Genomic DNA, 23,634 nt, shown 5'->3' with positions numbered 1-23,634 from the left:
TTGTTATCTCAAGGCCGCAGGTAACTTTAGAAATGTTGAGCACATATTCCCTAATAATCACATTAGGATTGGTTACTTTAACATTGAAACATATAATATAGCCCAAGAAGGGACACTGCACAATCTATGACAAGCTTCCTAAAAGTACATTATGTCAATGTTGGGGCAATACTGACTCGCCCTAGTCTAACGGACAACTATTAGTTATTCACCAGCTGACACTGCAAAGGAGCTTAACTTCTATTCTACTTCATTATTCCATTGGACTTGAGCGGTTTAGTCGAACACTGAACACACCCAAACTTCAGGGGTTATGAGTTGACCAGGGTACTGGCTTGGGTCACTTTGGGGTTCTGAGTTAACTGAGTAGAAGCTTAGGGTTCCCTCTCAAGTTCTGATCTTGGATCAAAAAAAATCTTGTGTGTTTTAAATTGCATGTAAGTGCCTGCTTTGTGTTTTTATTTGCCATTTCACACTGAAAATTACTGAAAATTGATGTTAATAATTCTGGATGAAAAATCCAAATGATATTACTTTGCTGTAGCTTTTTTATAATGCATTTTAGGAAATACAGGTGCAGATCCAAAATCTAAAAACTTGGGGGTGGTTTTGCCACTACCAAAACATGGGGGTCTGCGCACATCTTTGATAATAAAAGAGCTGCTTTTCACAAATGCACCTGTTGCTCAAGTAAAATGTAGAGTGTAATTTGTATCATGATTCATGGATGATAATCATGTCAGGGGGGTTGCTTTAGTGTGCATGCAACTGGCACTGACAAGTACTAAAATGAGCATATTTTAGAAAAAAAGAGAGACACACATGATTGCCTAAGGAAACATACAAATGTGTGCACCTGAAGCAACATGAAGCTGTAGTAACAAAGCCAACAGAGTCTAAATGTTGTACTACATTTATACGCAAATTACTTTAAGTTTATTTTTATATAACTTTCTAGAGATGTCATGAGTACATTATACTTTAAGTGGAGAGGTTATAGTCAGATTAGGACTTGTTTCAATTTTCTTTTGAAATTAGGTTATAAATCTGCTCCACATAGATCAGTCGAATATTAATTCCACTCAGAGGAAGAGCTTAGGTGTAGTTCATTAGAATGTATATCTCTGAGGACATCCTGTGCCCAGGAGACACAATTAACAGGTATTCATAAGCAAAATTGTTTGTACAGTATGTGGCTGTATATTGATTGCTTGGACATGTGAAGCTGGCACTCAATACAGAAAGGTATGTAGGGATAGGCAGACAGCCATCTGACTGAAAGGTACAATCATACTGCAAACAGAGAACAAGGACCTTAAACATAGGTTATCTAGTTTGACAAAAAATTATATTTATACAATAACTAAATACTTTAGAAATCACAAAAATATACCTGCTGTTAGGTGCAATTAGGGAATCACTAGGATGTGTGAATTGGTATCTAACCAATCAATACTTTCAGCTATGTTGTATTTACATTCATGTTATAGCTTAAGTAATGGGGGTTACTGAGCATGCCATATTTTATGTAGTTATTACACAAAGGACATTATGTACAGTTATTTGTACTTACATTTAAATTATATGAGCAGTACTGGGATGGAAACAGATTTAACTGGTCAGCCAATCAGCAAAGATTTGGCTATGATCTCACTAGAAGAGGGGCAGGTGGTAAAAGGTATAGAAGTCTTTTGTTCTATGTTAGGCTTTGAGGGAGCACTTCTATGTTGAAACCTGTACCTGAATTCAGGGGCGTAGCGAGGGTGGGGCCGGAGCTCCAGGCGCTGAAAGTTCACATGGTGCCGGAGCCTTGCACCACAAACTCTGCCTCCCGCCCAGCTCGCCTACTCCCTTGCCCACTCCCCCCAGGCTGTGAGAGCCATGGCCAGGCGGCGCAGGAGTCTGGACACAAAGCAGGTCCATCCGCTGCTATTTTCAAGTCTCCCGCTGGACAACGAGCCAATAGGCGCTTGCGGTCCAGCAGCCAATCAGAAGCAGCATTGGTGGCTGCTAAACTGTAAGCTCCTATTGGCTCGCAGTCCAGTAGGAGACTTGAAAATAGCAGTGGTTTGGCCGGATCCAAGTAGGGGCAAAAAGGGCAGTCGTCCTGGGGCACGCACACACAAGTGAGGCCAGGTCTATAGGCCCCTCGGCTAGCCCCATAGGCCCTCAGCCCTCGCACTGCTGTACAGGAAATAGGATGCGATGCTACTACAGCTGGCGGGCACTTCCTGGTGCTGCTAGCTTGGAACAGCAGTGCAGCAGTGTGACTCGAAATAGCCGGTGGCACATTCCTGGAGCCGCCGCTGGAGAGGGCATTGATTGGCGGAGTGTCAGTGTGGCATCCGAGTCCACACCTGTGCGCTGCACCCTGCCGCTAAGACCCGACCTTTCCTGTGCAACAATCCAAAGGGTTACCCGAGCCTCCCACTACTGAGATGCTGGGTGTGAAAGAGATAGTAGTGTTTGGGGTTGGGGGGTGCGGGTCTGGTGCTGTGTGTGAGAGGGGGTACTCTGTGTGTATGTGAAACAGAGAGAAGGGGGTGCTGTGTGTGTGTGTATGTGACAGAGGGGTGTGGATCAGTTGTTTACCAGCAAGTTGTTAGACAGTCATTAGGTCGACACCATTAGGTCGACATGGATTTAGGTTGACATGTGTCTAGGTCGACATGCAGGAAGGGCTACATGAGTCTAGGTCAACATGGGTTAGGTCGACAAGGTCATAAGATCAACAGGGTCATTAGGTCGACAGGGGTAAGGTCGATATGAGTATAGGTCGACATGGGTAAGGTCAATAGGGTCATTGAGTCGACATGGGTAAGGTCGACAGCAAAAAAGTCAACATGTTTTTTTTTTCCTTTTTTTTCAACCTAATGTCAACACAGTCAACATAAACACTAAAACGTACCATCACGTCTACACGTGCCTATGGGCGGCACCTGCTGGGGGCGGCAAGGCACAGACAAACCCCTGCACCCACTTTTTTTTTACAGTGAATCAGCGGCGATGGTCTGATCCACCCTTACCCTCTGCCAGTGCATGATGTGAGCGCTGAGCAGGAGACAACCTGCCACACACCCACGGCACTGTCATTGTCACCAGGCCGCCGCCCACCGGTTGTAGTACTGACCGACAGTCCCAGCAAGGGGGGGTGCATGACGACACTGCACTTTACGGCTCTCCCCTCCCCTGATCAAGAGACACAGTGGGGTGGACAATGGAATTGGTGGCTACCCCTTACATCGGCACTAACCAGCTCAGAGCTCCATCCCCCAGCACCGGCCCCAGAGATAATAGTATGACACAGCGATGGGTTTAGCGGCTCACTCACCCGGTGCCATCCCCAGCGCTGATACTGTCCTGATTATTGACACCGAGCTGGTGGAACAACTTAGCGACTCCCACTCCCCTGGTGGGAGCACTCATCATCCAGACCTGATCAGGAGCTTCAAGTAGCAGCAGCCCGAGCATCCAGACTGAATGGTATGTGACAACCACACAGGACATGACTGACACAGGCAAAGGGGACATGGTTGACACAGGGGAAGGGGGACATGGTTGAAACAGGGGAAGGGGGACATGGCTGACACACAGGGGAAGGGGGACATGGCTGAAACAGAGAGGAAGGGGGACATGGCTGACACCAGGGGGAAGGGGGACCTGGGTGACACAAGGGGGGAGGGGAAATATTAATGATTATAACCTAATAATACCCATAAAAAGAAAAAAGGTCGGGGGGGGCAAACAATGTGCCTAGGGGCGGCTTGACACCTAAGTTCGCCCCTGCCTGACACCCCTCCTGTTACCTGGAGGCGTACACTTCTGTTACCTCCAGGAGTTACGCCACTTATTCCCCAAAGCAGACACAATGACACTTAACAGTGGCATGTTCCAGTTCTCCTGTATGCAAACACTGACATTCAATAGACAAATTAATAAAAAATAAATAGGTAAAATGTCCTTTTAAATGCTAACAGGAGAGCAGATGATGTTATTTGTGCGCTTATGCAAATTACAAAGAGGGACATCAATAATACTAACATTTTTTCCGTTAAACAATGGTTTGCACGTAATGAGATACATGTCTGAGGTCAGTGAGGAGAAATGGCTGTACCTTGCAGCCTTGTGTAAGGATCTTGGCTAATAAACATCATTACATTGTAGCTATGCAGGAAAACTATACATCATTTAAGCCTTATTTATTTGTAAAATACTGCAGCAGAGCTAAAATGAAGCACAAGTGAAATTCAACTTTTAACTCTGATTTACCTTAAGTTTATTAAGTAACTAATTGCTGGAATAGCTTATGAAGTGCATGATTTGCATACATATTTCTCCTTGAAAAAGCAATTGAATTAAAATGAAGATTTTGAAGTACTGCAACAACCAGCTGCTGAGAGAAGCTTTCCGCCTTACTGGAGAACTGAATCTGGGCCTAGTTCAGCGACACCCAGTATGTAAATTCCATATTTACATACATTTCCAATGTTTAAAGGTCTGCGCATGTGGAGGAACAGCATGGCACATTTTTATCATGTATATGTTTATTTCACTTGCATCTAAGTAAACAAAAATTGCAATGTGCAGTTCTGACTACCTCCTTCGTTCATATACACAATCTCAGAAACCCACCGTCAGTTTACAAATAAATTTAGTTTTACTTGCAACAGGGACACACCATCAATTACTTTGTGCACCAGCTGGCAGCGCTCACACCCATCGATCAACTGCCATTGAACCAAAAGGGTCTGCGACACGCTTAAGGCTGAGTAACGCCAGGCAGGCCCCAAGCTGACTAACAAGGTAAGCTCAGTGTACCTACCATATGAAGTTATAGTCTACCAACAGTAAATGTCAGCATGTTAACTGTCGATTTTGTAACTATGTTGACATGGTGACTGTCAACATCCTATATCAAACCATACATTACAGTTTGTACACTTTTAATAGTATCTCTATGAGTTTTTAAATGGAGTGCATCTGAGTGCTCTAAGGCTGCAGTGCCAACAAACTTCTTGTGAACAATCTTCCATCTCTTTGTCCATTATTCACTATTGACAGTATTTGCTGCCACCTTCACCAGGATGCCCAGAAGACTTCTGGTTTACCTTACTCTCAGGAGAGCAGGAAATTACATCAGAAGGACCCTAACATGCTTGTAAGGTGGATGGCAAGAATCTCATTATCAAGTAGTACTTAGGTGGTTATTCTGGTTCACTCGCAAAGACACAATCACTCTCTAATGGACAAAACCCCGTGCACTGCAGGTGGGGCTGATGTAACATGTGCAGATATAGTTGGGTGGGGTTTGTACTTCAAACTGATATCTATAGTGCAATGTAAAAATAAAGCAGCCAGTATTTCCCCTGCACAGAAACAATAAAACACCCAAATCTAACTCTCTCTGCACATGTTACATCAGCCCCAACAGCAGTGCATATGGTTTTGTCCATTAGAGAGTGATTGTGCCTTTGCGAGTGAACCAGAATAACTCCCCAAGTGCCACCAGAGTGGGCATGGGTGCAGTGGCGTAGCTAGAATTTTTTCTCCCCTGACAAACCCCCCCCCCCCCCAAGAAGGGGCGCGCAAATTACATATGCACAAAGCGGGGGACCCGCCCATTCAATTTGAACTGCTCATTGGATATGTACTGGGCGGGACCAGCACAGTGCTCACTGCTGCCTGGGTCGTCTGTCAGTTCAGCCAGCGGCGTCCACCACAGACCCCACTGGCGCCGCTACCCAAGCCACTGCGGGGTCTGCAACATATGTAGCTATGCCACTGCATGAGCGTAATGATATAATTATACTTCTTTTATACTACTTAGGTCACATATATCCCATCATTTTATCAATAGATTTATTCATTTATACTCTAGTTGCCTGACACTAATTAGGATAATATTCAAATTTTTGAAACAAGGTATACTCTGTATATACCTGCAGTTATGTGCATTTTCCATATACACATTACATTCCTGTCTACACCAAAACAAGCTCATTCCCTCAGGAATACTTATTAAAATTCATACCTGTCAAAAATGTATGCTATCTCGTAATTATAGTAAACACATGAACAGTCAATGTACATGTAACCCTATATATTATACAAAACACCATATAAGAACAATAGCAATGCCTGTTTTCACTCATTTTCAATGGGTTAAGGAAGCAGTTTCCTTAAGCCCACTGTATAATTAGGAGGAAATCATATTCTCAATCACATAGTGGAATGGGGGTGGGTCTGTGAGAGACGAAGGTTTCCTGGGGAGAAGACATTGTGTTGTACGCGGTATGGTGCATCGGCTCTCCGCAGAAATACGCGGTACTACACTCCCTTCATTACAATAAAAACACCTCATTTTACCTGCAGGGATCCAGCCCAAACGCCTCCCTTTCCTGCAGCACAGATCCAGGGGAAATGAGGAAAGGGAGGCAGTAGCTGCAGGTGTTTAACTATTCAGGGTCCTTTAACAAACAGTTCATGCACATACCAATATATATATATATACATACGTATATATATGTATATATATATATATATATATATATATATATATATATATACACATTACATTTAAATATGTGCATGCCAAAAAAATGTACATACAGATAAGCAGGATTTTACATCCATATTAATACCTGCATCCTGATAATAAACATGTATTCATAATTCGGGCTGGTACCACACATTATGATTTTGTATCACCGTGGTTATGAGCTGCAGTGTTGGGTGCTGTGTACTGCATTGTTATACAAAGTATCTCTAGAAAGTAACAAGCTTCTCTTTCAATAAGCATGAAGTGTAAATTGGTACACGTGGTTTGCATATACTGGCAGTGATTATAAATATGCACAGAAAACACAAGGCTCATCTTTAAATATTCAGTGCTCTTAAAAGAGCAATACTGTAGCAATAATAGAACACAACAAGAGGGATGGAACAGAGAGCGATAGACTGAGGCGTACAACCAATCAAGAGTGGATGGGACAGAATGAGGGAGAGAGGCATAGAACACAATGACAGGATATGAGACATAATAGTAAGAAAAGCGATAGAACACAGCAAGAGCAGGGTATAGCACAGCAAGAGAGGAGATCATACACAAAGACATAATGGATAGAAAACAGCAGCAGAAGAGACGGGAGGCAGAGAGAGAAAGGATAGAACATGGCAATAGAGGGAAGGAGCAATAGACTGAAAATAGGGACAAAGGACATAGAAAATAATACTCCAAAAAAGGGGACTAAACATATCAACCAAGGAGATGAAACGCATAAAAAGAGGTTGCGGGACACTGAAAGGAGATCATTGCAAAAAAAGAATATTGGATAAAGCAAGGGAATGGATGGAGTGGATGAAACAAAAAAAAAAAAAAAAAAGGAGCGCAAAGCTATACAGAAAGAAAAGACCACAGAGTGTGCATGAGAGGCAACCAGAGAGTGTACTGGATATAGACAAAGTGAGGGAACAGGAGACAGTCAGAGACAGAAGAAAGTAAAGTGAAATGGGGAGAGTCATTGCAATACAGTAGGGGCACTTCAGTGGTTACCAAACTTTTTGGACTTACATCATCCACCTAGAGCAGGGGTAGCCCACTCCAGTCCTCCAGAGCTACCAACAGTTAACATTTTCCAGGTCTCATCACAGAATCACAAGTGAAGTAATTATCTCTATCTGTGGATCTTTTGTAATTTGACAGTGAGTCAAGAGCGCACCTGTGCACCTGCTAGGTGGTCTGGAGCTCTCGAGGACTGGAGTTGGCAATCCCTGGAGTTGGCTATGTTTTTCTTTTTTCACGACACTCCTAGGCCAAAAGTTACTTATTGATAAATTCATAAACAATAACATCCCTAGGTTGAGTTAAGTAGTGAGAGACAGGATTATTTTCTGTTTGTTCACATATTTTATCATTGAAAGAAAACAGCAATGGTTTTTCTTATTACAATTACCATAAATTGAATTGATCCTGCACTAACCCATGACACTCCTGCAAGTACCCAGATGCACCCAGGTGCCACAGCACCCAAGTTGGGAACCACTGGATTAGGGAAAGTCACAGCTAAAGCAACAGTATTCTTTGAAGTCAAAATTGGGAGAGGTGAAGCTATAAACCAGGGAGATGCAGCCAGGGGATTAGAGAGCCTGGCTGGGCCCAGATACCTTTCAGGGGGTGTGAACTACTTGTGGGAGGCATGGCCATGCAGACATAGGTTAAAATACAGATTTTTTTTTACTTTAAGCCCTTCGCTGGCCACACTGCATCCCAGCACACAGCACAGCATGTGTTGGGTTGAGAAGAGCGGCGTGTGCCAGGTATCGGCAGCTCCACTAGGTCCCTCCATAAGACCAGGGCCAGAGTAATTAGGGCCCCCACTCTCTCTGTGCCACTGGATGCAGCCAGAGATTGTATGGGATGTAGCCAGAAAGGGTATTAGATTGAGTGGAAACAAGTCAGAGATGGGATTATAGACAGAAAGATGGGCAGGATATGCCACAATTGTTTTTTTTATCGAAGACCAAGAGAAGAAATGAAAGAAAGATGGGGTGAGGTAATGCAACAGGGGCAATAAGATAGTAAGAAATAATGGAAGACACCCATAGATGGTGCAAGACATTGGCAGAAAGAGACATATCCAGAAACAAAGCAAGGCAATAGAACTCAGCTATTGGGACACAGCCCAAGAGGGGATGAGACAGGGAGAGGGGGAGGGCATCTGAGAGGTAATAGAAGACACAAAGATGGTATACGGGACATTCAGGGCTGGGCAAGTACACTACGATTATGTGATTAAGAGTTGACTAGACAGTGGACACTGCCAAGTAATCATAAAGAAGGAGAAAGGGCCACTAGAATTGAAATGAGATGCAGCTACAGATGGTATAGGATGCAACCACAGATGTGATCGAATACATTCAGTGAATGGAACATAGATAGCCAGAGGGAAAAGGAGACAACTTGTATGGGGAAGGAGATGTGACAGGTTGATGGTGGAAAAGTGAGAGAGAGAGAGAGAGAGAGAGAGAGAGCGAGAGAAAGAAAGCAGGACACTACTAGAAAGTTGGATAGACACTGCCAGAAATGGGGTGAAAAATGGCCACAGATAGGAATGGAGGCCAATTTGGGAATGGACAGAGAAAGAGCATAAGACAACATAGAGCGATGATATGGCAGACTGACAAATACAGGACACTGCCAGTAGGCTGATGGAAGACAGTCAGAAAGGGTCTCAAATAAAGAGAGGACATAAACTCAAATAAAGGGAGAAGTCAAACTGTATAAAATAAATGTGTAATGGCAAAGAAGACTGACAATGTCAGAGAGGGGGTGAGTATGATTCATTCTGAAACAAGACCAATAGCAACACAAGCAGCTACTACTGTATATTATACTGTATATATGCTAAGGTAATTGGTATTCATGAAATGCTTTAACATTGTAATTTTAAGGCCAAATTACCATGAAAATAGTTGAATGTTTGCATAATTATATGTTTTTTTTTATACTTAAGCAGTTTTTCAGCATCTTGTAATACTTATATGAACCATATAATAAAACAGCCTGTTTCTCATTTATACATGAAAAGTGGATCTAAAACCATTTATTATAACGCAATGCAGGGGCACCGTGTGCCTCTATTTAAAACAGCAGAAACCTAGTGGTTGTGAACAAAGACCTCTTTGTAATCAGTACATGGATACAGTTGGAGAGCTGAATGCGCTCTCTCATACTCTCACTCTCTTGCTCTCACTCTCTCCAACAACAGAGACAAGAATAGAGAGAGCATGACAAATGGCACTCTACAATGATAGTGAGATGGAGACGGGTGCCGGACGGGGTCCCGACGTCGGGATCTCAACTGTTAAAATACCGATGCTCGGGTTCCCGACGGCCACCGGCTATTCTCCCTCGTGGGGGTCCACGACCCCCCATAGAGGGAGAATAGGATATGTGGCGAGTGTAGCGAGCCACTGTGCCCGCAGTGTGGCGAGCGCAGTGAGCCTTCAAGGGGCTTTGTTGTGCTCGCCACGCTGTCTGAGTCCGGCCAGTCGGGATCCCGATGTCGAGCTAATGACTGTCGGGATCCAGACTGCCGGAACCTTGTACCACACCCGATGGAGATGTCAACTGAGAGATGTGAAGAAAGACAGCACTTAACAACCTAAAACACAATGCACATTAGAATCCTCACACACCTTTGACTCTAGATAGTGGCCCAGTTTCCCCTCCTTCCATCAAATTTCTTTAAAGACTACCGGAAACAAATTCTGGGAGGCTGATTCAGACTTGGCGGCTGCTGGGATATCGTAAGTAGCTTTGGCTGTAGTCATGTTCGCGAGTTTATGCTAATTCTAGTAAAACCTTGTTGGAATGACTAGAACACTTTTTTGAGGGTTTAAGCATCAGAAGCATCACCAGGTTGTGCACCAGACCAATGCTATGTGCAGAATCTCCATCAGAATATGGCCTCCAATGTATGTGATTATGTGCACAACCAACACCCAAGACACTACCATAACACACTCATATGAATGAATATCTTTGCGTATCTGCAGAGCCTCCTCACAGTTATTGCTAACACCTACAATAGGGGACAGGACGGTATTACTCAACCTGTGCTGCAGCAAGCAACAGCGTACCTACCTCTGCTGGACTGTAAGATGGGATCCACAGGTGAATGCTGATGCTGAATGCTCCTGAGTCTGAACGTGATAAGCCAGACATACGTGACAAGCCAGGCATACTCACATAGCATAGCTGGAGCTCTGCCTATTCACTGTGGGCTCTGGTGCACACCCAATATTTGTTTCCCCTTTTTTTAAGGTTGGACACAAAACCCCAGCTTGCTTCTGGGCTATTGGGATAGAATATTTTCTAACTTAAATGGTGCTGTAGGGAATCAGCTCCTGTAATGTCATGTGTCTGAAAAATGACAGTTAGATGCTGATTGGCTAGAGGAACATTTATCATACTCAACAAGTTTTTCAACTCATTGCATTTGTTGAGAAATCAGCCCCTCAAACGCATGTGCCAATATAGCTGGAAATTCCTATTTTTCTAACTTATTCTGTATGGCCATAATGGATTTCACATGCCCTCGCTGAACTCTGACTTCTGGAATATAAGAACAAAGGTATCTTATCATAGTTGAATGAGAATAATCTCAGCCGTAACAAGTATACCATGCAGCCTACCTGCACATTTTGTTCTAGTTGTAAGTGGTGGTCCTGGGGGTCCTGTACCACCTTCACCCGGACGAGTTAATAGGACACGTATTTCATATTCCACATCAGGATCTAAGTGCCATAACTTGTAGGTGGGTCCATCCATCACATGGGTCTCTGCCCAGCTGCCTGACGTGGTCCGGTATTCCACCTCCTTTAGGACGATTGGGCCATCGCCAATGATTGAGTTGGCATTCGGTTTGATCCACAAATATGTGGCTCCCACTGCTAAAAGTTCAGGGGGAGCAATAGGCTTTGGTGGTTCTGGAATAGAATGGAGAAAAGAATGTAAGTATTAACAAAACGATAATGCACTGTGTAATGACATATTATGGTATTTGTACTGAACACATTTCAATACGGCCAATTTATAAACACATTGAGGTCACCTGTGTATTATTATTGTTCTCAATGCAATGCCAACCATGAAGCAAGGTGACAACCTTTCCATCTAGTGTTTCTATGTTCTTTTTTTTTTCAAGGAGAGAGCGTTTCCTCAAGTGGCATTTTGGAGTGACATGTCTGCCTTTTTGCATTACAAAAAACAAGAGCCGATGTTTAGCATTATAAACAGCAAGAAACCTGTTGTCAGAAAAGCAGCAATTATGTCTGGCAATAAAACTTATAATCCAGGCTGCACTATTTTAAGGGTTTTCTCCTTACTGTTCTTTATTAAGGTTTACAGCATATGAGCGAATTCACTAGGCCAGGTAGAAGTGCGAAATTGCTATCAGCGTGCATGCGCTAAGGCCGTCATTCAATTACCCCTGATCAATGGTTGATGGTAATTGCTTTGCTGCAGGGCTATTTTATTAGCCCCGATAAGCCGGCGCGTGCCATGGCTCATCTGGGACTTTGTTTCACCTGCTCCCGAAAGGCTAAGCAAAATCTCTGAAAACAGACCCATTTTTGTCCGAAAGCTTGGCACAGGCTTCAGCAATTCAAATTGGGTTGCCAGAAAAAAAAAGTAAATCATCGGGAAAATACACCGGAGGATTATTTGTGACAGTTATTGAATATAGGTGTAAGTGTGAAACTGCGATCTCATCCTGGAAGGATGTGATCAAATTATGTTAATTAGCAGGCGGCAGTGTCTGGATGACAACGCAGTGTTAAGCAGGTGTAGTCTGGCAATGGTCCTGCAATGTGATTGACAGAAAGGGACAATTTCAGGAGGTAACGAGGTGGGGCAGCAAATTTGCAGGCTTGTTATGGCAGACATGTTATGGCCGTATCTGCTTTCAGCTAGGGTCCTGCATGTAAAGAAACATAGCATCTTCGCTATTACTGTAGCCAGTTTGCGTAACCATAGTCAAACCCTAGAATGTTCCATGTTATTACATTGCATACATAATCAGGGTTTAAAGTGAGGGGGGAACAGGGTGGAACTGAGGGGTAAATGTATGAAGCTTGGAGAAGTGGTAAGTATCCCCATAAAGAACGTTATGTGCAAGGTGATAGAGCACCAGCCAAACAGCTCCGATACTTGTGTATTATCACGGCGCCCATGATGTTCATCGTACTGCATCTCATCGCATGCAATATAGCAGCATGCGATGCATGCGATGCGATTTTTAATTGTACAAGTACCCTAATGGGTGCATAAAATGTTAAATGCACCCCCATTGTCAACGCCACCCCCACTATTAACGCCAACCGGAAGCACGGCGAGCGCAGCGAGCCCGCGAGGGGCGGCGGTACGCGTCCTCCGACCTTTTCATACCCCCACTATCCACGACGGCGTAGAGTTGATTTTAGATAGTGTGGCGAGTGCAGAAAGCCACCGAGCCCGAAGCGTGGCGAGCGCAGCGAGCCCCACGAGGGGACGCGGAATACATGTAAAGTAATCCGCATCCCCGCGCGGGGCTCGCTGCACTCGCCACACTTCGGGCAGGTTGCTCGCTGCGCTCGCCACACTAACTACAATCGACTCTACGCCGATGTGGATAGTGGGGATATCAAAAGGTCGGAGGACACATACCGCCGCCCCTTGCGGGCTCGCTGCGCTTCGGGTTGGCGTTGACAATGGGGGTGCATTTAACATTGCAAGCACCCATCAGGGTGCTTGTACAATTAAAAATTGCATCGCATTGCATGCCATTTGCTGGCATGCGATGCTATGCAATATTTAATTGTACATTCCGGGTCATTTAACGCGAATATCACATCGCATCGCATGCCATCGCATACCACTAAATAAGGTATGCGATGCGATGGGCGCTGTGATAATACACAAGTACCCCAGCTCCAATATGTAAATTGAGTTAGGAGCTGATTGGTTTGAGCATTATCACCTTGCACATAACATTCTTTATGGAGATAGTTACCATTTCTCCAAGCTTCATACAGTTACCCCATGGTCACCTGTAATGGCGAGGTAGAACTAGTGCGACCTTCACTTTGGTCCTGCACAGTTATTCTAACTGAAAATCATTCTAGTGTGCAGCGAAGGGGGTTGGGGGGTGCCAAAAACCCTATTACTGACCTGGCTCTGCCTAATGGGAGGGAGGGGGTAATTAGGTGGGAAATGAGTTCCACCACCTCTACACGACCACTTTAAGCCCTTTACGTGAGTATGCAATTTCAGTGAACTTGCATTAGCTCCTGTGGGTGTCTGTCTTATTTCCTAGGTGGCAGATTTTTTTTTTTTAATAATTAGCAACTCCAGAACTTAGAGAAGTGCAATTGAATAGGTATTTGTGTACAGCCATGAATTGGACCCAGCACCCATAGCATTTGTACACCTGTGACTGTTGTGCAGATTAGTAATCTAGAAGGCACCAGCACCAGCACTGACTCCTCATCATCCACATAAATGTACCATGCTGGACTTTGTGTTTTTCAATCATTAGTGAGAAGCCCAAAAGGAGAATTGCATCTACCCAGGAGGTGTGCATGAGCCCCTCTATGGGACTACCTACTGGAGAATATTTATCTTTATTATCCAAATTCATAAATGTTTTGATACCAACATAAAATTGTCTGAGACACTTTTACATTTCACCCCATTAAATTACATTGCTACTAATACCAAATTAGGTCCATAAGAACTACCCATATCAACCTGAAAAGCTTACTGTACCTTCTACAGTATATACTAATGTGTGTTTGTCACCAAACAATCTTCAGTTTATCAGTTTAATTAGTATTTATGCACTGATAAAAAAACACTGTTAATGATAATTATCATCCCAATACTGGCAATGAGCATACTGTACTAGAACTTATAATTATGGAAATGTATCTGTATATTAACTGTAAAGCAGTGCTGTATCATGGCGGATAACATTTAAATAACACTGATGGGAAGATGTATCAAGTAGATAATGAATAGTGTAAAAATATGGCGTAATTCAGCCCTAAAATCACAGTCTCCAAAATGTCACCCACATTGGAAGATGTATCAAGCCTTGGAGAGAAATTGGAGAAGTTGAAAACAGAAATCAACCAGCTTCTGTCAAATACTGTATGTAGCAGTTTTGAAGTAACAGTTAAAAGCTGATTGGTTGAAAGGGTCACATGTACTAAGCTTGAAAAGTGATCAAATGGAGAGTGATAAATTACCAGCCAATCAGCTCCTAACTGTCATATTGCAGGCTGGATTAAAAAAATGACAGGTAGGAGCTGATTGGTTGGTGGTTTATCACTATACACTTGTATCACTTTTCAAAGCTTAGTACATCTTAGTTGATATACGTCTCGCATAACATCTTTATTTTATCTCTCTATGGCTTGATACATCTCCCCTTGTATGAAAATAAGTTACATCTATCTGTAGATTTTAAACAGTCTATTTATTATTACAAAGGCTAATGGGGTAATTTAGCATCAGTTGTAGTTTTGCAATTTTGTGCAAAACTATATCTGCCATTGGTATCTTTTTGTGAATGTATCACTATTATGTGAGCGCTTCGCTGCACAGTGATGTTTTTTCACATTAAGGGTAGCACCATGGCTAGGAATCCAGTCCCGGGGCTGACATATTTTGGGTTGCAGCAGCTGAATGTGGTGTCAAGGAGCTGCTGCACCCTCCCCCAAATGGTCCAGACACACCTATGCTGTCCAAACCACGCCCCCACAATGCTCCATTGCCATTCCGCAAACCCTGAGTTGCCAATCCCTGTCTTCTCTTAGACTCCAGTCGCTATTTTCGCAATGCAACTGCAGTTTATTTGTATGCACACGCGCTCTGGTGTGTGCAAATGCATAGTTTGCTGACAATCCCGATTAGCACTTTTTAGCAATTTGCGGCCAAAGCTGAATTAGACCCAATATACGGTAATTGGACACATAACAGCAGCAGTGCCTATTAGTTACAGACCAGGACATATATTTATGCATTGATAATGAATCCACACTATAATATATTAATGATGAAAGTATGCACTTTATAATGATGTCTATACACTGATAATGAACATGCTGCTCTGTATAATGCTCTCCATGCCCCTCATAAATAAAATATGTGATTTTTATGAGTGTTCTGGATGGTTGTCTCCCAAGTCCACATTGAGTGTCTGTAGAATATTACCTGGATAATTATCTCCACTGAGAAATAAAATGATCAATAATTGATTGTACCGAGCCGCACCTGAGCTGATACGGATGTGGAGCCAGTGCAACTGCAATTAGTTGTTTGAATATTTAGGCACATGAACACATAGCACGGGGGAAAGAAACAGGGCGAGGAGGGTCACTGTGACTACAGAAAAGAGCAGGGACTGAAGAAAAGAAGAGGAATGAATAAAAAATGTTTTAAAGGCAAAAAAGAAGGAGAGAGCTTATGATTACTATTGTAAAAATAAAAACCACAGCAGTATAAAGCTCATTCTATCAGGTGGGTCTCAGCAACCTGCGTGAGAGAATCTAAGAAGAGCAGGTAGGAAATATAGGGAATGCAAGATGACTGAGCAGGTAGCACATAATGAGAAGGATTACTGAAAGATTATGTACAGGATTAAGGAAGGAATAAGTAGGAAATGACTAATATTATTGAAACACTGAAGAATAAACAATGAAAAAACGACCACAGAAGATGAGACAAGAAATTAGATGCCAGAGAGGGTCCAGTTTATATGAAAGTAGATAATTAGATGACTGAAGAAGGCATGGATAAAAGGACAAGGATGCAATACTTTTAATGGGATGGAGAAGAAAACCAGTGTTCTGTTTTTTTTTCTTGTTATGACTTATCATCTATATATTTATGTCTAGTGTCCGTGTGTCACCCATACACTGCCACCTATTGACAGCAAGTAAAACTACATCTAGCTTTTGAAATATTTTCTTTGAGCGGCCTTACTAGTCACCTATATATGTGTATAGTGTTTGATTGTGTGTCTCTGAAACACTGCCATCTGTTGGCAGTGAGTGAAGTTGCATCTCTTTCTCTCTCAGACATGCACAAACACTGAGACAATTATAAGGTATCAGACTAGCTTATATATATATATATATATATATATATATACACTGAAGCTCTTTGTATAATCTGGTGATTTTTCTGCTCCCTTATTGTGCAGCACAATAAGGGAGCAGAAAGATCACCAGATTGTGGTATCTCATTCTCTTTGGTCCCATTACCTGAGGAAAAAAAAATAAGAAGAACATCTACCAGAAGCTGGCTGTATTTATTTATTGACCATGCTTGTCTATTAATTTGATACGGAACCCGTCGTTTGATGGTTTGAGAATCCACTGTATATAAAAACAGTGTTGGTCACAAAAGTTGTTGATTTCTAGATGTTAAAAACATTTTACAGTGTGAAGGATATATCGTACTATTCTGGACCTCGTTAAAAGGTCTCACTTGCCACGGTCCTGATGAAGTCGTTCTGACGAAACGTGTTGGGTTGTTTTTAATAAAGAGCTACTTCCTTCAAAAGAAGTCTACTAATTTATTCTTGAAATTTACAAAAAGTCCGGGACTACAACTGTGACAATCATACGATGTCTGTGTAGAATTGTACCATCTATATAGGCTAGGTGATGCACTTGAGAGCACACTCCGATAGACCCCATTTTTTTGCCTTGTCTACTCTGTCTCTCACTAACAGGAGAGCCTTATCGGAGGAGCAGCTTAATACTATTTGAGTTTAGCGCCCTACGGAGGCCATATTCTTTGTTAATCTGCAGGTGGTGCCCACTGCCCCCCCCAGCTGGTCAGCATAATTTAAATCAGCAAAACCTCCCCCCTTCTCTTTATTTGGTCAATGCCATTTTTTATATATTCATTTTTAAATGTGTGCCATTCATTTATTCAATTGTGTATGTGAGTAGCTTGGGGGGGGGGGGGTGTGTCAGGGAAACAGGGGTGGTATCCTGTAAGTTTGCCTAGGGTGCCTAGATGCCTTGAAACGGCCCTGATTGTAATATATATATATATATTATCCAAAACCTACAGACCTCAAAAACAAGATACCAGGACACCAGGGAACTACTACCCAAAAACAAACAATAGATTCTCAGCACTCAGTAGACTGGAATCATGTAGTGATAATGATTTTTTATCTCCGGGACAAACACCAATTACAAGAGACACGAACAAGAGATACGGCCACAAGGGACGTACAGAAACAGCCTCTCCACAAAAACGCAGATGCATAGAAGAGGAAAACAAGGAGGGAGGAAGAGATACAAAAAGAAAATATCTAAAACAATAGAACCAAACAAACAAGGTATATTCAATCTTTCATCCCATAACCTCACGAATCCACAATTAACATTACTAAGCAAAGGCTTATGATTCGCTCCAATCCAAAAACCCAACAAATTCCAAATGTTCCTAGACCTCAACAAATACGTGAGAAAGCTAACACTAAAAAGACATTTTGCTAGGAATGAGAATGCAATAATTAACAATTATGAGTCTCAATCAAAATCATCACTAAAATGTACATCCAAGTTTTACCCACTTGAATCGAAAGGGAACCATATACCCATTTTTTATGAAATGGTGAAAAAGGAGCTCATAGACAGCAACGAGACCACGAACATCAGAAACAATCTCACGAACCAAGAAAAAAGGGCGCTAAAAGAACTAAAAGAAAACAAGTTACTAGTACTAAGACCAGCAGACAAAGGAGGAGGCCTGGTGATACAGGACATAAATGATTAAGAAAGGGAAGCCAAAAGACTACTGAACGACTCCAAATCATATAAACCACAACCGAAAGATCCAACTGAACCATACGTAGACGAACTGAGAAAACTGCTCTTGAAAGGACTACACGGACAAATTATCACAAAATCAGAATACCAATATCTACTAAACAATGACCCGGTTATACCAATATTCTATCATCTCCCAAAGATCCACAAACAGCTGAAAGATCCACCAGGTCGACCTATAATAGCAGGTATCGACTCATTAACAGCACACTGCTCAGAATATGCTGACATCTTCCTCAAAAACAAGGTTACCGAATTACCATCATACTTAAAAGACACATCAAGTGTACTGAGAATCATGAAAAACATAATTTGGCAGGATACGTTTCTATGGGCCACGATAGACGTCTCATCACTATACACTTCAATTGAACATGAGAAAGGGACCCAAGCATGTAGAGAAGCCCTGGAAAAAGATACTAACCTAACACCAGCTCATGTAAATTTCATATGTGACATCATTATATTCATACTAACCCATAATTATTTCAAATTCCTGGACCAATTTTTCCTACAAATATGTGGTACTGCTATGGGCACAATATTTGCTCCTAGTTTTGCCAATTTACTCATGGGTAAATGGGAAGATCAGTATGTATACAACAACAACCCCTTCAAAAACAACATTCATCTGTATAAACGGTACATAGACGACATTCTTGTAATATGGGATGGAGACCTGGAAGACTTCATGAAATTCATCAATCACATTAACAACAATAACTACAACCTGAAATTTACATTTAATGTGAGCAAAGATTATGTGGAATTTTTGGACCTAATACTATTAAATGAAGGAAACTCAGTAACAACCAAGAACTTCATAAAAACCGTAGACACAAACAGTTATCTCCACTACAAAAGTGGACATGTAAAGCAATGGAAGGACAATATCCCCTTCTCACAATTCCACAGGATAAAGCGTAATTGCAGCACAGCATCACTCTGCACAGAACAAGTGGGGATTTACGCCAACCGGTTTAGAGAAAGAGAGTACCCCGAAAAAATCATACACCAAGCAATCACCAAATGTGAAAAATTGAACAGAACAGAACTGTTACAAGAAAAATCCAAACCAAGAGAAGAGGAAATAAATAAACACTCAGTAGCATTCATTACACAATTCAACTGTGAAGAAAAGAAGATTAGACAAACCATCAACAAACATTGGAACATACTGAAAATGGACCCCATCTTAGAAGAAATACTTCCCAACAAACCACAAATCTTATTCAGAAAATCAAGAAACCTCAAAGAAATACTAGCACCCAGCCTCCTTGAAAATCAACCTACACAACAAGCATCACTAAGTAAATGCATAGGGACATACAAATGCGGTCACTGCAATGTCTGCAAACATGTTCATCCGGATAGAAAAACCTTTCATAACCACAATAACACCAAAAAATACTCAAAAAAGCATTTCTGTAATTGTAACACCACGTCAGCCATCTATATGATCGAATGCCCATGCGGTCTTAAATACGTGGGAAAAACCAAGCGACCACTCAAATTGAGAATACAGGAACACATCAGGTATATAAAAACAAACTCACAACCCATTCTGTATCCAGACACTTTCTAAATAACCATAACTCATGCGTGGAAAACCTAAGATTCACAACAATCGAACATGTCACCCTAGGACCTCGGGGAGGAGATCTAGCGAAGAAACTCTCCCAACGTGAGATGTTCTGGATCTACGAACTAAACACCTTGTCACCTCATGCTCTAAATGAAAGCTATGAAATAGCCCCATTTCTCTAACAAACAACATCACAGACATCCTAGCCTGTATGCAAGTGACTCTAATACAAAAAATGCGACCATCCCACTCTGCACAAACCCGATTCCATCCGAACTCGGAAGTTAAAAAGCAGTGGGCCCAACAAGTACTTGGGAGGGAGACCACCAGGGAAAATTGGGTGTCGCATGTAATATTGTATCAAGATAGACACCAGCAGGACTAAGGAAGGTCTGATGATGATTGTAAACAAGGACATCCAGAACACATGAAAATACCCCTCTAAAGAAGAATTGTCCGAACCTCTGGGACCCCTGCCGTCTGAAATAATTATGAAGAAACAGAAAACAAGTAACAACAATACAAATAACCTCAAAACCTGGTACTAAGACTGTTTTTCTAATCCCTACCCCCTTTTTCAAAGACCATTTTAAAGACTTCTCCAAAAAACTATGGGAAAAAAACCCTCTTCATTCAAAAAACTCAACGGAAAGAAGAGACTGGTCTCATTGTAACGAAACCCCAACCTAGATAGTTCAAACAAAAGAAAAACAAAGGACTTGTCGAATTCAGGCAAAGAACTCAACACAGACCCATAAACAATTGGGACATACAAATGACTCACACGCAATAATAAATATTGCACTCACTTACTGGCATGAGTTCATGCAAATACACAATTTCGCTATCATTATGAATATAGAGTAATTTTATGACAACAACACTTCATCATGTTTATTATAAACTACAGTCACAAACTATCTTTATAAATTATGTCACAATTTAATATGTATAAGTATATGTATGCACAAAAAAATTCTTCTTGTTTGTCACCCCTAGATCATCCGCTGTTAAAAATTAAAAGACACATGAGGGATCACTATGTCTTGCACTTATGCACAAAAAAAGTCACGTATAAGATATTTTAAAAGCTTAACAAACAAATTATAAATGATACTATGCGGCAAAGTAATTATGAAAATAAGTGTCCGGCTCCTCTAACATATATACTTTATTTTTTCCATAGTCCACATTAAATCAAATATCTAAGCATTATTTGCAGAACACTGCATCTAAGGATTTCTATGAACACATCTGCGTTCCAACGAGACCCAATCACAGCACAGCATCCAGGATCCGATAAGAAACATGTTGCGCTCCAATGGAGAAACTTCCGCGTTCCACAGACCATCAACATGATGACTCACTTCCGGTCTACACGGAGCGAGACCTGCGCTTCAACTGAAATGACTTCCGCGTTCCAAGAACAACTGAACCTGCGTGCCAACAAAATGGACTTCCGCGTTCCACAGGCCAATAATGCGATGACGCACTTCCGGCCTGAATACGGGAATCAGAGCCGATCACGGCCGTATCTATCTGTTTAAATAAGACACTCACCCTAAACCATCAACGGAGGAAGAGCCTCCTCATCTGTTCAAAAGACAGGCTGCCTCCTACACAGAAAATAACTTTATACAGCGCCCCAGTGAAAACGAATGGACACTTCCGCTTCCGGTATCCAACTCCACCCCCATATGATCCCAGACAGTATATAAACCCCTACTGATCACACCTAAATATTCTGCTCCCCTTGAAGAAGTCCATTAGTGGACGAAACGCGTCGGGACCATCCTCTAATCCTCCTTGCCATTTGAGCCCAGAGACTACTGCTCTACCTCCTGGTTTCCAACCAAGGAAAAGGACTTCCACCTTCTTTTTCAAAGAAACTACTTTTTATCACATATCCAGCTAAGTACTTACTATAGCTTTGAGAGAAAAATATATACATACTCTTCTCTGATATATATTGTTTTATGGTGCTTACCATCTCCCACTTGCTCCCTGTTTTTTTCCCTTTTTTTCATCTTTTCCCTTCCCCCAACCCCCATTCCCTACCCAGACCAACCGGAAATTGTCAAAAAATCTTGTATGTGCAAAGCTTGTTTTATGTATTTTATAAATCTATGATATATTATTTTATTTTCGGTGCAATAAATCTATATACATTTTTTATACATTTCTGAATATACGTTTAAAAATTTCTTTCTAGAAGAAAGTATTATAACCTCATAAGGCGCCTAGATTCTCTCTATACTCTCCATATATATGTATATATACATATATATGCATGTATCAAATAGTAAAACCAGCGCTGAGTGTAGGAATTGGAAAATCCAGTGAATGTTCCTTTAGCTGAGTAGAAGGAATATATTAGCCAAGACCAAAGTCCTTATGTGTGCGGACTGCAGCAACCTTCAGAAACAAATCCTCAAGGATCCAATGAGGTAGAAATCTGGGCAAAAACAAAGAAGAAGGTGCGCTTCATGGTGCATTAAAAGGGTTTTTAATGAATAACAAATGTTGGACAAAGGGGAGCAGGGCATTTGCTCGTACCAGAATTAAAACAGGGTGGACTGGATACCACGTGACATGACATATATCAACCAGGCTAGGCAGCTGGGCAATCCTGGTCCCAAAGAACCGAGTACCTCAAAAGCGCCCCCCGCTGGGTTGCGGGCAGACGCCTGAAGGAGAGCGGGATCGGGCGGAGAGTCCACAGGAGCAGCAAGCCAGTGAATGCGGATAGCCAGGCCCTGACTAGTTTCGTCACTGGGACTTCATCAGAGGGCGTCTGATGAAGTCCCAGTGACGAAACTAGTCAGGGCCTGGCTATCCGCATTCACTGGCTTGCTGCTCCTGTGGACTCTCCGCCCGATCCCGCTCTCCTTCAGGCGTCTGCCCGCAACCCAGCGGGGGGCGCTTTTGAGGTACTCGGTTCTTTGGGACCAGGATTGCCCAGCTGCCTAGCCTGGTTGATATATGTCATGTCACGTGGTATCCAGTCCACCCTGTTTTAATTCTGGTACGAGCAAATGCCCTGCTCCCCTTTGTCCAACATTTGTTATTCATTAAAAACCCTTTTAATGCACCATGAAGCGCACCTTCTTCTTTGTTTTTGCCCAGATATACATATTTCAAACACTGGCGGGACTCGGTCCATTATTGGACCGAGTGCCGCCAGTGTTTGAATTGTTTTGGACTCCACGCCAGGCGTACCCAGGAAGGCACCAGCATATACCACCGTTATGGTGTGCTGCTCACAGTGTGGACTATATATATATATATATATATATATATATATATATATATACACACACACACACACACAGTACAGCGATCAGCACTCTTGTGCTGTATATGAGAAGCAAATTGGCAGAGGTTACAAATAGCAACAACACTGAGAGGCACTCAATGGAATTCTATCCTCAATATGAAATAACGGACACAAAGGTCTCTATTTGCAGCAAAATTTTGAGCCTTTACTGCTCGGCATTATATATATATATATACACATACATATATATATATATATATATATATATATATATATATATATATATATATATATATATACAGTTTATATTTAGAACTGAATATTGAAGTGGAAAAACATGGTGGACCAAGTGGGCTATTAAAACACATTAGGAGAA

The 23,634-nt window shown here is 42.0% G+C and overlaps 1 protein-coding gene and 1 pseudogene across 12 annotated transcripts in view; one reads left to right on the top strand and one right to left on the bottom strand.

Annotated features, from left to right (window-relative positions):
• Nucleotides 1-23,634, bottom strand: part of PTPRT (protein tyrosine phosphatase receptor type T) — a 281,209-nt gene that overhangs the window by 72,529 nt on the left and 185,046 nt on the right. For all 12 annotated transcript variants that reach the window (XM_083147730.1, XM_083147733.1, XM_083147726.1 and 9 more), the window contains exon 7: nt 11,197-11,490. In XM_083147730.1, the coding sequence (XP_083003856.1) occupies nt 11,197-11,490 (294 nt within the window). The remainder of the gene's footprint in view (nt 1-11,196; nt 11,491-23,634) is intronic.
• On the top strand, nt 20,215-20,333 carry LOC146011543 (5S ribosomal RNA; annotated as a pseudogene).

Source organism: Crinia signifera, chromosome 6, assembly GCF_055691185.1.
Source record: "Crinia signifera chromosome 6, ASM5569118v1, whole genome shotgun sequence".
In the NCBI taxonomy this organism is placed as follows: domain Eukaryota; kingdom Metazoa; phylum Chordata; class Amphibia; order Anura; family Myobatrachidae; genus Crinia; species Crinia signifera.
The sequence above is the reverse complement of the archived record's forward strand: the minus strand, read 5'-3'. Positions and strand labels throughout refer to the sequence as shown.